Source organism: Mesoplodon densirostris, chromosome 10 (assembly GCF_025265405.1).
Source record: "Mesoplodon densirostris isolate mMesDen1 chromosome 10, mMesDen1 primary haplotype, whole genome shotgun sequence".
NCBI lineage: Eukaryota > Metazoa > Chordata > Mammalia > Artiodactyla > Ziphiidae > Mesoplodon > Mesoplodon densirostris.
The window spans coordinates 77477506-77492486 of NC_082670.1; the positions used below are offsets into that span (position 1 = coordinate 77477506).

At 39.2% G+C, this 14981-nt stretch overlaps 2 protein-coding genes across 19 annotated transcripts in view; one reads left to right on the forward strand and one right to left on the reverse strand.

Moving 5' to 3' along the window:
* The window catches only part of CCDC66 (coiled-coil domain containing 66), a 59440-nt gene extending 48123 nt beyond the window's left edge, over positions 1-11317 (forward strand). For 8 of the 12 annotated variants that reach the window (XM_060111086.1, XM_060111079.1, XM_060111080.1 and 5 more), the window contains 5 exons: positions 7005-7498; positions 8112-8152; positions 8960-9201; positions 9454-9569; positions 11028-11316. In XM_060111086.1, the coding sequence (XP_059967069.1) occupies positions 7005-7498; positions 8112-8152; positions 8960-9201; positions 9454-9569; positions 11028-11114 (980 nt within the window). In that variant the 3' untranslated portion in view covers positions 11115-11316. Of the gene's footprint in view, positions 1-7004; positions 7499-8111; positions 8153-8959; positions 9202-9453; positions 9570-11027 lie in introns of those variants that run through there. The other 4 variants (XM_060111090.1, XM_060111091.1, XM_060111081.1 and 1 more) reach the window with 3 other exon arrangements.
* A 1055-nt stretch (positions 11318-12372) lies between these two features.
* TASOR (transcription activation suppressor) overlaps positions 12373-14981 on the reverse strand; it is a 50589-nt gene continuing 47980 nt past the window's right edge. For 3 of the 7 annotated variants that reach the window (XM_060111074.1, XM_060111072.1, XM_060111073.1), the window contains 3 exons: positions 14237-14415; positions 13897-14061; positions 12373-13089 (listed from right to left, as the gene is read on the reverse strand). In XM_060111074.1, the coding sequence (XP_059967057.1) occupies positions 12554-13089; positions 13897-14061; positions 14237-14415 (880 nt within the window). In that variant the 3' untranslated portion in view covers positions 12373-12553. Of the gene's footprint in view, positions 13367-13896; positions 14062-14236; positions 14416-14981 lie in introns of all 7 variants that reach the window. The other 4 variants (XM_060111078.1, XM_060111076.1, XM_060111075.1 and 1 more) reach the window with 2 other exon arrangements.

A 14981-nucleotide genomic window follows, 5' to 3' on the forward strand; every position in this document is an offset into this window, starting at 1 on the left:
GGGTTGTGTAGGCTTCCTGGTGGAGGGGACTAGTGCCTGTGTTCTGGTGGATGAGGCTGGATCTTGTCTTTCTGGTGGACAGGTCCACGTCTGGTGGTGTATTTTGGGGTGTCTGTGGACTTTTTATGATTTTAGGCAGCCTCTCTGCTAATGGGTGGTGTTGTGTTCCTGTCTTGCTAGTTGTTTGGCATAGGGTGACCAGCACTGTAGCTTGCTGGTCGTTGAGTGAAGCTGGGTGCTGGTGTTGAGATGGAGATCTCTGGAAGATTTTCGCCGTTTGATATTATGTGGAGCTGGGAGGTCTCCTGTGGACCAGTGTCCTGAAGTTGGCTCTCCCACCTCAGAGGCACAGCACTGACTCCTGGCTCCTCAATTTGGGATGATTCGTTGTCTATTCATGTATTCCACAGTTGCAGGGTACATCAAGTTGATTGTGGAGCTTTAATCTGCTGCTTCTGAGGCTGCTGGGAGAGATTTCCCTTTCTCTTCTTTGTTCTCACAGCTCCCGGGTCTCAGCTTTGGGTTTGGCCCCACCTCTCCGTGTAGGTCGCCGGAGGGCGTCTGTTCTTTGCTCAGACAGGACAGGGTTAAAGGAGCAGCCGCTTCGGGGACTCTGGCTCACTCAGGCCGGGGGGCAGGGAGGGGCACGGAGTGTGGGTGGAGCCTGCAGTGGCAGAGGCCGGCGTGACGTTGCACCAGCCCAAGGCACGCTGTGCGTTCTCCCAGGGAAGCCGTCCCTGGCTCCCGGGACCCCCGCAGTGACGGGCTGCACAGGGTCCCCGGAAGAGGGGCGTGGACAGTGACCTGCGCTCGCACACAGGCCTCGCGGCGGCGGCAGCAACCCCAGCGTCCCACGCCTGTCTCTGGGGTCCGCGCTTTCAGCCGTGGCTTGCGCCCGTCTCTGGAGCTCCTCCAAGCAGCGCTCTTAATCCCCTCTCCTCGTGCACCAGGAAACAAAGAGGGAAGAAAAAGTCTCTTGCCTCTTCATCAGGTCCAAAGTTTTTCCCGGACTCCCTCCCGGCTAGCTGTGGCGCATTAGCCCCTTCAGGCTGTGTTCACACCGCCAACCCCAGTGCTCTCCCTGCACTCCGACTGAAGCCCGAGCCTCAGCTCACAGCGCCGCCCGCCCCAGCGGGTGAGCAGACAAGCCTCTCGGGCTGGTGAGTGCCGGTTGGCACCGATCCTCTGTGTGGGAATCTCTCCGCTTTGCCCTACCCAGGTACGTGGGCAGTTTCTTGCCTTTTGGGAGGTCTGAGGTCTTCTGCCAGCGTACAGTAGGTGTTCTGTAGGAGTTGTTCCACGTGTAGCTGTATTTCTGGTGTATCTGTGGGGAGGAAGGTGATCTCTGCGTCTTACGCCATCTTCCCCACATCTTCTTTATCGACTGATCTGTCCGTGGACATTTAGGTTGTTTCCATGACCTGGCTATTGTAAGTAGTGCTGCAGTGAACATGTGTCTTTTTATTTTGTTTTTAAACATTTATTTATTTATTTTTGGCTGCGTTGGGTCTTCGTTGCTGTGCATGGGCTTTCTCTAGTTGCAGCGAGTGGGAGCTAGTCTTCATTGTGGTGTACGGGCTTCTTATTGCGGTGGCTTTTCTTGTTGCAGAGCATGGGCTCTAGGCACATGTGCTTCGGTAGTTGTGGCTGGCAGGCTCTAGAGCACAGGCTCAGTAGTTGTGGCACACGGGCTTAGTTGCTCCACAGCATGTGGGATCTTCCCAGACCAGGGCTTGAACCCGTGTCCCCTGCATTGGCGGGAGGGTTCTTAACCACTGTGCCACCAGGGAAGTCCCATGTGTCTTTTTGAATTACAGTTTTCTCAGGGTATATGCCCAGTAGTGGGATTGCTGGTTCATATGGTAGTTCTAGTTTTAGTTTTTTAAGGAACCTCCACACTGTTCTCCACAGTGGCTGTATCAATTTACATTCCCACCAACAGTGTAAAAGGATTGGTTCCCTTTTCTCCACACCCTCTCCAGCATTTATTATTTGTAGATTTTTTGATGATGGCCATTCTGACTGGTGTGAGGTGACACCTCATTGTAGTTTTGATTTGCATTTCTCTAATGATTAGTGATGTTGAGCATCTTCTCATATTCCTCTTGGCCATCTGTATGTCTTCTTTGGAGAAAAATGTCTATTTAGGTCTTCTGCCCATTTTTGGATTGGGTTGTTTGTTTTTTTGATATTGAGCTGCATGAGCTGTTTGTATATTTTGGACATTAATCCTTTGTCAGTTGCTTCATTTGCAAATATTTTCTCCCATTCTGAGGGTTGTCTTTTTGTCTTGTTTATAGTTTCCTTTGCTGTGCAAAAGCTATTAAGTTTAATTAGGTCCCATTTGTTTATTTTTGTTTTTATTTTCATTATTCTAGGAGGTGGGTCAAAAAAGATCTTGCTGTGATTTATGTCAAAGAGTGTTCTGCCTATGTTTTCCACTAAGAATTTTATAGTGTCCAGTCTTACATTTAGGTCTTTAATCCATTTTAAGTTTATTTTTGTGTATGATGTTAGAGAATGTTCTAATTTCATTCTTTTACATGTAGCTGTCCAGTTTTCCCAGCACCACTTATTAAGGAGACTGTCTTTTCTCCATTGTATATCTTTGCCTCCTTTGTCATAGATTAGGTGACCATAGGTGCATGGGTTTATCTCTGGGCTTTCTATCCTGTTCCATTGATCTATATTTCTGTTTTTGTGCCAGTACCATACTGTCTTGATTACTGTAGCTTTGTAGTATAGTCTGAAGTTGGGCAGCCTGATTCTTCTAGCTCCATTTTTCTTTGTGCCGATTGCTTTGGCTGTGTGCAGTCTTCTGTGTTTCCATACAAATTGTTAAATTTTTTGTTCTAATTCTGTGAAAAATGCCGTTGGTAATTTGATAGGGATTGCACTGAATCTATAGATTGCTTTGGGTAGTATAATCATTTTCACAATATTGATTCTTCCAATCCAAGAAGAGATGGTATATCTCTCCATTTGTTGGTGTCATCTTTAATTTCTTTCAACAGTGTCTTATGGTTTTCTGCATACAGGTCTTTTGTCTCCCTAGGTAGGTTTATTCCTAGGTATTTTATTCTTTTTGTTGCAATGGTAAATGGGATTGTTTCCTTAATTTCTCTTTCTGCTCTTTTGTTGTTAGTGTATAGGAATGCAGGAGATTTCTGTGTTTTAATTATGTATCCTTCAGCGTTACCAGATTCATTGATTAGCTCTAGTAGTTTACTGGTGGCATCATTAGTATTTTCTATGTATAGTATATCATGTCATCTGTGAACAGTGACAGTTTTACTTCTTCTTTTCCAATTTGTATTCCTTTTATTTCTTTTTCTTCTCTGATTGCTGTGGCTTGGACTTCCAAAACTATGTTGAATAAAGTGGCAAGAGTTGACATCTTTGTCTTGTTCCTGATCTTAGAGGAAATGCTTTCAGTTTTTCAGCATTGAGAATGATGTTTGCTGAGGGTTTGTTGTACATGTTGAAGTTGGGCGGGGGGCAGTGTAACAGCCAGGGCGGGATGGCAAGGTGAGAATAAAAGGTCTAGTGGTTCTTTTTTAAAAAAAAAAAAAAAGATGGTGCCCACCATCCTTATCCCCACCCCCATCCCAAGAGTATTCCAGCAAGCCCCTAGATGTGTTAAGTTACATTCCTGCCCCCTTGGACCAACGCTTCAATGTATTTTTAAATGAGCCTCTTTCACATTTGGGTGTAATCAGCTGCCTCTGCGCTAGGCCCTGGGGTAAGTGAGCCCTTTAAGAGCTGTTTCTCCCTTCTGCTATAGCTTTGTGGGTCTTGTGGACATGAGCCGCATTGGTTTTCAGTGCTGTATGTTTTGGGGGATTATCTGTTCTGTGCATATCTTAAAAGTGGGGGTACCCAGTGTGGGGTTCAAACCCTTAACTCCTTGGGGAAAATCTCTGGGTTTTGAGTTCCCTCCCAATTGTGGGTTGCAGCACAGGGGGTGGGGTTTATGGCTTGACTGTGACTCAGCCTCTCCCACCTGCTTTGATGGTGTGCGTCTACACACTTGCGCAATGTGTAGGAGTCGCCCAGCCAGTTCTCTATGTTTTTTTCAGAGGAAATTGTTCCATATGTAACTATAGGTTCAAGTGTGTCTGTAGGAGGCGAGTTCAGGATCTTCCTAGGTCACCACCTTGAACCAGACCTTCACTTTTTTTTTTTTTTTTTTTTTTTTCTTTTTGCGGTATGTGGGCCTCTCACTGTTGTGGCCTCTCCCGTTGCGGAGCACAGGCTCCGGACGCGCAGGCCCAGCGGCCACGGCTCATGGGCCCAGCCGCTCCGCGGCATATGGGATCCTCCCAGACCGGGGCACGAACCCGTATCCCCTGCATCGGCAGGCGGACTCTCAACCACTTGCGCCACCAGGGAGGCCCCAGACCTTCACTTTTTAAACTAATTACCAATGGACCCTCCTGTCAGTTATTTGTGGTCTTGGGGATCCCTTGGTAACTTAAAAAGAGAAAAAAACCAATTTGGCTGGCCATAAGTTAGGAGATATTAATGTTCCTCTAGAAATATCAAAAAGCTACTCGAGTTGGCAAGTACCTGAGCCCCAAGCCCAGAATGTCTTAATGGAAATCCATCCTCTAACATACCACTGTTTCTGCCAGTTAATTTTAGATCTTCAATACAACACCAAATTACATAATATGACAGGAAGGTAGAAGGGAATTTGAAAAGGGAAGTGGGGTAAAGCAACCTGTTTAGTTTATAAAAAAAAAACAAAACTGTTTTTATAGTTTCCTCGTAAGCTTGAAGAATGTGGTTTGGTCCCTTCTCTATGTCCAGATAAATAACAAAATTATATAAATCTTACACATCACTTAAGAGGAAGTCAACCTAAAAAAAAAAAGAGGAAGTCAAACTAGGTCTTTAAGACCGTGAAATTATGTATATTATCACGGGGTGACTCTAAGGCAATTTAATCAGTCAGTGTCCCAAAGTAGAATATTAAAGATGGCTTATTTAAAAAGAGACTATTTTCAAAGGAGTGGATGTGAGGGAATACAGCAATAGTGCTTTGACTTTGGTGCTAGTAGCAACTGACCTGTGACCAGAACCTAGAAGACAAGCGTTGTATAGAGGTAACTTTGAGGGGAACCTTTGGTAAAGGGATAGAGTCAGCCTGAGGTCAGCTCACAGGGAATGAGCCAGTGGGATAAGTATCCTGAATTCACTCTTTTCCCTTCCTGTAATCTGTATATGAACACTCCTGACAGAAACAGAAGCCAGAGGACCCAGGAACCCATTGATAAGGTTCTTACCAGTCAACCTGCTAGGGCAGAGAGCAGAGGAGAGAAAGGTGTAAAGTGGGTCTAGAGTGGCAAAAAAGGATATCCAGTATAAAAATGATGTAGGCTGGGCAGCCTTACTAGGATTAGTCCTGGAGCAGCTCTAGTCTGGAATAACACACTTGCAGCAATAATTGGACTTTTTTTTTAGCTAACTGTGAGTTTAAAATTTTAATCATATGTGAAAAAAAGCCTTTTGAGCAACAAAGTAATTTTGTTGCTCAACTGTTGTGATAGCTGAACAAATATATAATCATGAATATTATATAAATTTTAAGGAGATTTTAGATGTTTGAATGGTGAACTTTTCCTGTTTTCAAAATGGAAAAAAGTAAAAGGTTATATGTGATTCAGGGATGGCCTGGAGGCACAGCATGATGGTATATGAGATACGGACATTAAAAAAGTACATGAGGACTTCCCTGGTGGCACAGTGGTTAAGAATCCGCCCTGCCAGTGTGGGGGACATGGGTTCGAGCCCTGCTCCGGGAAGATCCTACATGCTGCAGAGCAGCTGGGCCCGTGTGCCGCAACTACTGAGCCTGCGCTCTGGAGCCCTCGAGCCACAACTGCTGAGCCTGTGTGCCACAACTACTGAAGTCGGCATACCTAGACCCCATGCTCCGCAACAAGAGAAGGCACCACAGTAAGAAGCCAACATACCGCAACGAAGAGTAGCTCCCGCTTGCCACTAGAGAAAGCCCATGCGTAGCACCGAAGACCCAATGCAGCCAAAAATAAAAAAATAAAGAGTGAATCATCTGAAGTTCTGACATGTGCTGTAGCTTGAATGATCCTTGAAGGCATTATGCTGAGTGAAATAAGCTGGACCTGAGCGGGGGGCAGTTGTGCAGGGAGAGAAAAATATTGTATAGTTCCACTGGTGTAAGGAATTTAGGGTTGGGTGGACAAATTCAGAAGTGGAAAGTAAAGTGGAAGTTGCTGAGGGTTGGGAAGGAGGGTGGAATGGGGAGTTACTGCTTAGTGGGTGCAGGGTTTCTGCTTGAGGTGATTGATGATGGGGTCTGGAATTGTGTGGCATCATGAGTGTGCTTGGTGCCACTGAATTGTACACTTAAAACTGGTTTAATGGAAGACTTAGGGAAATTGGAACCCTTATGCATTGTTGGTGGGAATGTAAAATGGTGCAGCTGCTAAAGAAAACAGAATGGCATTTCCTCAGAAAATTTATAATTACCATATGGTCTGGCGATTCCACTTCTGGGTGTAGCCAGAAGAATGAAAAAAGTAAGGTCTTGAAGAATAGCCCAAAGGTGGAGGCAACCCAAGTGTCCCTCGACAGATGAATGGATAAATAAAAATGGACATACAATGGAATGTTTTATGGTATATGTGTGTGTGTGTGTGTGTATTCAGCCTTAAAAAGGAGGATATTCTGACACATGCTACAACTTGGATGAACTTTGAGGACATTATGCTAACAGAAATAAGTCACAAAAAGAGACAGTCATAGAGACAAAGTAGTATGGAGGTTGCTATGAGCTGGCAGGAAGCGGGGGATGGGGAGTTGTTTAGTGGGTATAGAATTTTTTTTTTCAATTTTCAAACCAGAGTTTTAGAGGGCAGTTTTATTAATGCCTTTGAAAAAATGGTTAAAATGGTAAATTTTGCATTATATATGTTTTACCAGAATTTAAAAAAAATTAATCATCTGAAACTTTTTTTTAGATGACTTAAATGCAGGAATATTTACCAATATAGAATCACGCTGTGGATCGGTAATAGAGAGGGAAATTATAAACTGTTCATCTCCTGAGATTCCTGCAGAATTTAATGAACAGTTTAACACTAAGAAGAACAAGCAAGAACTAGTAAGTCATGATAATGGAGCCAATTTAGAAAAAGAAAACAGTTGGTATAATGACCAGTGTAATCAGTTCACAAGAACAGAGAAACAAACAAAACATATGAAGAAGTGTCCTAAAAGGCCTGATTGGAATATAAATAAACCACTGAGACGGTATATTCCAGCATCAGAAAAGTACCCCAAACAGCTTCAAAAGCTGAGAGAAGAAAAAAGAGTAAGAAGGCAGATGGAACTGCTTCATTTGGTAGAAAGAAATAATCCTGGACACCTCTCTCAAAATAGAGTCACTTCACCAGATGTTCTTCATTCATCTCAAGAAACTGAACCAAGTTTCAGGTGGCAGCTAGTCAAAAAGGTAAAGGTCTTCTGTCTAAAAAAATATTTTAAAGCATATATTGAAGTTTTTAGAATGAGAATACAGTTCCACACATGCATGTTTTGACAAGGCTCTTCTGAGTCTGAATAAGAGTTCTAGAAATTTGCTGTAGTTTACACCAGGGGTCAACAAACTATGGCCAATGAGCAAATCCATCTTGCTGCCTGCTTTTGCAAATAAAGTTTTTTAGGAATACAGCCATGCTCATTTTTTTACCTATTGTCTGTGGCTGGCTTCAGGCTGCAAGAAGAGTTTAGAGTAGTTGCAACAGAGACCACATGGCTCACAAAGCCAAGTGTTTACTATCTGTCCTTTACAGAAAAAGTTTATACTTAAACCCTGTATAGATTAATGCTATTCTTTATTCAGATACCCATTCAAAACTCTTATTTATAGTCCATATAGACAGAGGATAATTTACAAGGTCAGGAATTACTGGACTGGTTTCTCTGACTATGGAGAAGTACCAAGCCTCTCCTATCCTATTATCCAGTATGTGTTACTCAAATATTATCCTCAGATTATTTCAACAACCACTAAAAACATTTGTGGGGACGTGTGGAAACACTGTTAACTCCTGTCTATCATTTAGGAAGAAGAACCTCGGAGAATTAATTCTTTCAGCAAGGAAAGGTATGTTATGGCTTCCATAGCTACTTAATGCTTTCTGTGTGATATAAAATACTTGCTCAAAATATAGGTGAGATCAAGCATGTATGCATGTCTGTGAAGACAGTAACAGGAAAGTTTGTGACTTCAGGTGAATAGAGGTTTAAGGGAAAGGGCGTCTGGCATTTTACCTAGAATTTGAAGGTCCAAATTGGACTGGACCTAGGCATCCTAAGCAGGAATATGGGTGGCATTTTGTTATATTCAGACTTTAACAGTTTTGATTTTCCAGATACGTCAGCAGCGGAATAGACGTTCTGCTTGGATTGAAGGGGGAGGGAATAAATGACTGGTAGGGATAATGAGAAATTAACCAATGGGAGATTTAAAATTGTTCAAATTTTTATTCTCTGCTTTTGTGCACGAACCAACTGATTTAAGCTGTCTCTGAATGTGGTTCTAATAGCAAGTTTAGTTTAGGTGGTAAGTATATTATTTTATGGTGAATTATATCTAAGGAGAAACATTAGGTTTAAATTAACTCAGGTAGCGTTGATCCTTAGAAGCTAGTAAATTTTCCTCCCTGTTCTAACATATATATATGCTCAGCAAGTACTAGTAAACCCCAAATTAATCCCATTTTGTTGCCCTGTTTTAGGAAATGGTATAGAACTCAAGCCTCTTACATACAGTGTTCCTAAAGGTGTTATAGGTACATTTAGAATAAATTGAAATGTGATTAAAGAATAGAATATGCTTATTCTAAAATAAAATAGTTTTCCATTCATGCTTTTTAAGAAGTCCCTTATTGTGCTTTTTGGAAAAATACAGGTCTCAATCACCACCAGTTCCGGCAGTGAAAAACAGAACGCAGCAAACTCAGACACTAAAAAACAGTACTTATGAAAGAGAGAATCTGATCTCAGGAGATAGTCAAACAGAATTATCACCTGGGTTTTCTGAACCATTTCATTTTATTCCCTATGTCCGAACTAATGAGATCTATTACCTTGATCCAGATGCACCATTGTCTAGGCCTTTAACCCAGGATCCTCAGTACCAAAATCCACATGGTAAGTAAATATAAGTGTACCCACCCCCAATTAAAAATCCAAATTGCCCCAAGAGAAGTAGAAAGAACTTCTCTCTTTTGGAGTCAATTATTAAAATTTTTATTGAATATTTATTACTTAAATTTTACTTGGTGCTTTCCTAGGATATAGCACCTAGGATATAAATTTATTAATGATCCATAGAATGTTATAGCATAGGGCTATTTCATATTATAAATGTATTTGACTTTTGTCATTTTTATCTGGCTTCAGACTGTGACCAAGAACAGCTTTTTGACCATCTCAGGGACCCACTTCTTAATCCAAACTTGGTGAAAAACAGGGATCGACAGCAAGCAATCCTTAAGGGACTGTCAGAATTGAGACAGGTATGAGCTCTTCCAAAGTGTGGATGTGACCATTTTCTGGTAGAGGGCTGTGTTTTTACCAGTTTTACTAAACATCGTTGGTTACATGACTTATGTGACTTCACCACATGTCAGTTTAATGTACAGGTGCTGATTTTTTTAAAAAACACAACTTGCCTTCTATTTCTTTCACACTGCCATCTCTGCCATCTCTAAGACTGTTTCTTTCCAGCATGAAATCATGAGACTTTTTTAATATTAAGACAACTTTATTGAATGAAAAAAGGCATACATTTGAAATGGCATGGCATGATCAATAAGGCCCTAAAACCAAAGGCAGAAAATACAGTTATCCTTTAATTCTTAGTAATGCAGTTCACATTTTTTTAAACGAACGTGTTGGTTGTGTTTGGAATAGAACTTGACACAAGTCCCAAAGAGTAATATAACTCAGTGTGAAATTACATGTATAATCTTTCTTAACAGACTACTTTTTCTCCCAGACCAATTTTGACTCATTATCTGCTCAGATAAAAATAAAATCAGGTAACACATCCAATATTTAAGGCTATAACTGTTCTCTACCAGCTGGCCTTAAAAAAAACAAACAAAAAAAACACCTGTCCCTGTGCTTTAAAAAAAAAAAAAAAAAAGACTTGAAAAACTGGTTTTGCGATTAGCTTTAATTCACAGTGTACTTTGTGTATTTGGGGAAAATTGTAGTTTTAGGAGTACCCTTTTCCATGTCCAGTCATTTATGAATGCCTCCTGCATTTCAAATTGTTGATTCATGTGTTGCTTAAACAATTCTTTCTATAGAACTAGAAAATCACCCCCACTAACCCAGGATTATAAAGTGTCCCTTAGTTTTTTAAATGCTGTAGCTTTGGTTACATGCGGATTGAATTTTGTAACTCAAGCTTGGTAATCACAGTGAAGATTTTACTTAAATCTCTTTTTAAAGTGACAAGGCATATTCTAGCTTAGTAGAGACAAAAGTTGTAGCTTAAGAGAAAGGAATGTGATGTACATACACCTTCACCTATATAGTGACCGTATCTTACTTCAGCAGGGCCTTGTACTAGCCACTAAGGTTAATGCAGTCAAGATAAACACTGGATGTTAAAGGGAGACCCATGAACATTTTAAGAGCATTTGGGGAAAAGGAAAGAGGTGGTGTTCAGCCCCACAGTTTGGAGACATGGTTTTAAGAAAGGTCATTTCTATCAGTTGTATGGCTAAAAATATAATCTTACAAACGTGTGATAGCTGCACAGTATCAAAGTGAGAAAGTCTGGTGTAAAAACTGAAAAATTTTGAGTTGAACATGACAAAGATAAAGTTTAAGCTATGGCCAAGTAACAGCATAATACGTGTTTTCAAAGTAAATATAGTTCTGGATTAACAAGACAGAAAGGTAAAATAGGAATAATTTGCCCATCTGCTGCACACCGTACTAACATATCAATATGATTTCAGGGCCTTCTCCAGAAGCAAAGAGAGTTGGAAACTAATCTCATGCCTTTAGCTGCAAATCAAGAAGAGAATTTTAGTTCTTCGTTTTAAATGTAGAAAATCAGATCCTTTACATTTCTCCTCCAGATTATGAAATGTGGTTGGTTGTTGCTTAACTGTATTTATCAAATAGCCTAGATTTCTTTTTAAAATGCTTATTTAAAACTTGTACATTATGTAGTAAAATGCTGTTTGTGTATATATATATATTTTTTAAAACAATAAAACAAGACACTTGTAAAAGAGCTTAGTATTAAAAAAAATTTTTTTTTTCTGCTCATCACAATGTGGGTATTGATCTACTTACCTTAACACAGTCTGGAGTTTACAGTGTCTTCCACACTTTTTACATGTAGCTTATTAATTAAAATACCACTTAGATATTTTGCTCTATAAAAAGATTTTAAAGAGTAGAACTCAAAGTTCTTTTGAGGCGCCAAAGGAAGGTCTGACATACTTACTTTTACTAAAATAGCCTAGATTCAGTTTAGGCTTACGTGGACATTTTTTAAGTCCTTTTTTTAATGACTTCTTTTATTGTAGAAACTACAGTTTTCAAAAACATTTACAAGTTTATATTAGTAATGGAGAGGCAGTTATTAGCAATACATGTGGATTTAAAATTTATGTTCACCATGTACTTTTATCTGTGAATTTAAAAAGTTAGTTTAGTATATAGCACTTTAACACTTAAGTGCTTACCACCTGAAAAATATACTTACATTTTTCTAACAATTTAAAAATCTGTAGCAAAGTTTCAAACTGTTTAATGCCTTTAATAACCAAATTCAGTTTCATATTTCAAAAGATAGGTTTTTAAGTCAAGGACCACACAAGCACTGAAAATTGTAATTATCAAATATTCTCAAATAAAAAAGGTTGACCAAAATTTTAGCAACAGGTGATTTTACATGGTTGTCTAAAAATAAAAAATAATGCTGCCTGGTGTTAAGTCCTATGTGTACATAGTTTTATCATCTAAATGAAATGGCTTTGTTCAATAAATCTTGAGGTATTGAGCCAAAATCGTGTAAATATTAACATCACTGGCTTATACCTGTGTAAAAGCACTATACAAAAAGCTTAAATGCATTAGTTGATATGTCATTTCAGCAAAAGTAGCTGGGATCATTGACATTAGAGAAGGGAAAAAAAGTAAAGCCATTATTGTTCACTATCCTTTTGCAACTATCTAGTTTTATATATAAAACAGGCTTCAATTTGAAGCCAAAGTACAGATGATGTAAGTGTAAAACTTAAAAGTGCCAATATGAGATAATTCAAGTACAATATATGTTAAAAATATATATATTTATTTCAATTTTCAGATGCTTTAACTGTTACAGGCCATTGTGATTTAAATAAGAGGAAAAACATTTGCGAAAGGAAACGAAACCTTTTGTTTAGAGAATGAAGTATAAATTTAATTCACTTTTAAGAAACAGAAAAAATTCATAACAACCTACTTTAAAAAAAAGAAGTTATTGTAATTATTTCTCTTTTGAAAACGGCCTGGAAGAATCACTTTTCCACCAACTTAATGGAGATGGAGAGTTCTCTCTATCCAAGTTTTGAGTATAAGCAGATAAAAAGTAATTTTCACTTTGTTGAGACTGACTTGATGAAAGGGCATATGGTGTCCCCAGAAATGTCTGATGAGTGAGAACATTAAAATGACTAAACTGATGGGACATATTTAATTGACTGTGATAAACCTGAAAATTGCTATATGAATCCTGTTCAGCTGAATTACTGTTCTCTCCTTCAGAGCATACTATATCAATAGAAGCTCTCTCTTCAGAATCAATTTCATAAGAAGTCTTCTCTTCTAATAAACTTTTTTGCAAGTCAAGAGACGATTGCAACTCAATTTGAATATTCTTTTTTTGATCTGTTCCACGTGATCCTTTGGTCTCTTTCTCCAATATTTCTGAATGAAAATTGCTGCATACTTCTATTTGTGAGATTTCATCCCCTGAATCCAGAGACATATCCTCTTCGTCCTTTTCATCGTTTTCTAAAAGAGCTACATTTAAAAAACAAAAAGTCCTCCTCTATTGAAATACACAATTTGTTTAAGTTTTAAAATTATACACTACTCACACAATATAATGCGTCAGGGTCTGCAAGTCCACAATCCCTTAAAGCTTGGTCTTCTGCCACAAGTTCACTTAGTCACAACACTCACACTAGGTGTGAATGTCCAGATAATCCGATGCTAAAAGCTTCTGCGAAATGTGTTCACGTTTAATGTTGGGAAATCCCAACTCCCAGCTCCAAAGGGGTTAATGTCAAAACAGCATCTAAAGTTATACGGTAATTCAGTATTTGACAAGACAAATATAAAATAAAAATTCTGACATCTAGCTTCATTGGATTACTACTAAACTGGTTAGCTGTATCAAATGTTCGAACATCTCTGCTTTTCCTCAAAAACAAAAGTACATCTTTCATTTTACATAAAACCTGGAACCAAAGCAAAGGCCGTATCACAAAAGACTAAAGCTATGGATATCTCTACTACCTTGTAATTAAACTGCTTTAATTTACAACAGAAGCCAATAAAGCTTACATACCCTCAAAAAGAAAATGCCTACTCTATAGTATGCAGTCTACATTAACTCGAAGAGCTTATATTGACTACAGTATAATAAATGAGCAGATTTTGTGTATGCTAAGTAAAAGAATGATAAATGCCTTGAAACATTTCCCCTGAAGCTGAGTTTACACTGAGGTGAGCAGTTTCAAAATAAGCATTTCATTATATGAAATCAAAGCAAAACCATTTTTTTTCTGTCTGCCTTAAAGAAAATGAAAACTACTGAAAAGTTACCTGACTGCGACTCAAGATTCTCATTAGCACCAAGCAAAGGAAGGTTTTCTTCTGTGATTGAGTTGTGATAGCCCACAAGATTTTTAAAGTTTTGCATAAAGTCTTCAGCAGTCGCAACCACTATTCCATTATCGGTATAACTGGAAAGCATCTTGATACTCTTTTCTAAAATGAAAAAAAAAAAGTTGAGTATAAAACACTTGCAAGTATGAAATGATTAAGTCCAGCCCTCACAAAATCCTTTCCTCCACATTTTCAGAAACACCCAACACAGTCCCACAAAATCCTTTCATACACATTCCTGTATTCACAGTAGAAAGCTGAAGAGCGCTCTCTTTACCTGTTAAAAAGACTATGTGTCGCTGCTGTATGTTTTGAGCCTGAAGTCTGATAAGGCAATCCAATTCTGGAGCACTTCGAGTTTGTGAATCACAGTTGTGGTATGACAAAATTTCAACCAGATGTTTCTTCTGATAGACATTCAGAAGGGTCAACAGACTCAGAGCTTTAGCATTCAATCTGTGAAATTAAGTAGTTCAGTATCTGTATCTGCATTTCTAAAATTTAGTATGGATGTTTTCACTTGAAATTAAAGCCATAATTTCTCAATTGAGGCAACTAACGACAACTGCACTGCTTAGCTCACTGCCTGATGTACAGGTGCTTCTTAGTAGAGGGAGAGCAGGAATTGTGCAACCCACGGGTAACTCCAGGGGTTTTCTCTGGGTACAAAGCCTGAGGGCCAGCTATTCAGTTGAGACAAAAATCTCAACTTATTACTTAACTAAATAAATAACACTTCTCTTCAGCTTCACTAATTTAGAACTGTAATGAAAGGTGTAAAAGGACAAAAATATAAATCTTTCCTTCAAAAAATAACATGGCTCTGAGCTATTTCTATACTTCCAGATGCAAGGCAACATGTGGTAGAAATTACGGGCTGTTGTCAGGAAGATGACAGTACTAATGTGTACAAGTTATACCTCCGGGCCTCAGTATTGCTATTTGTTATATAAAGATAAGACTTCCCCAATGCCTACTTCACGTGATTTGAAGATAAAACAAGTTTTTAAAAAATGAAATAA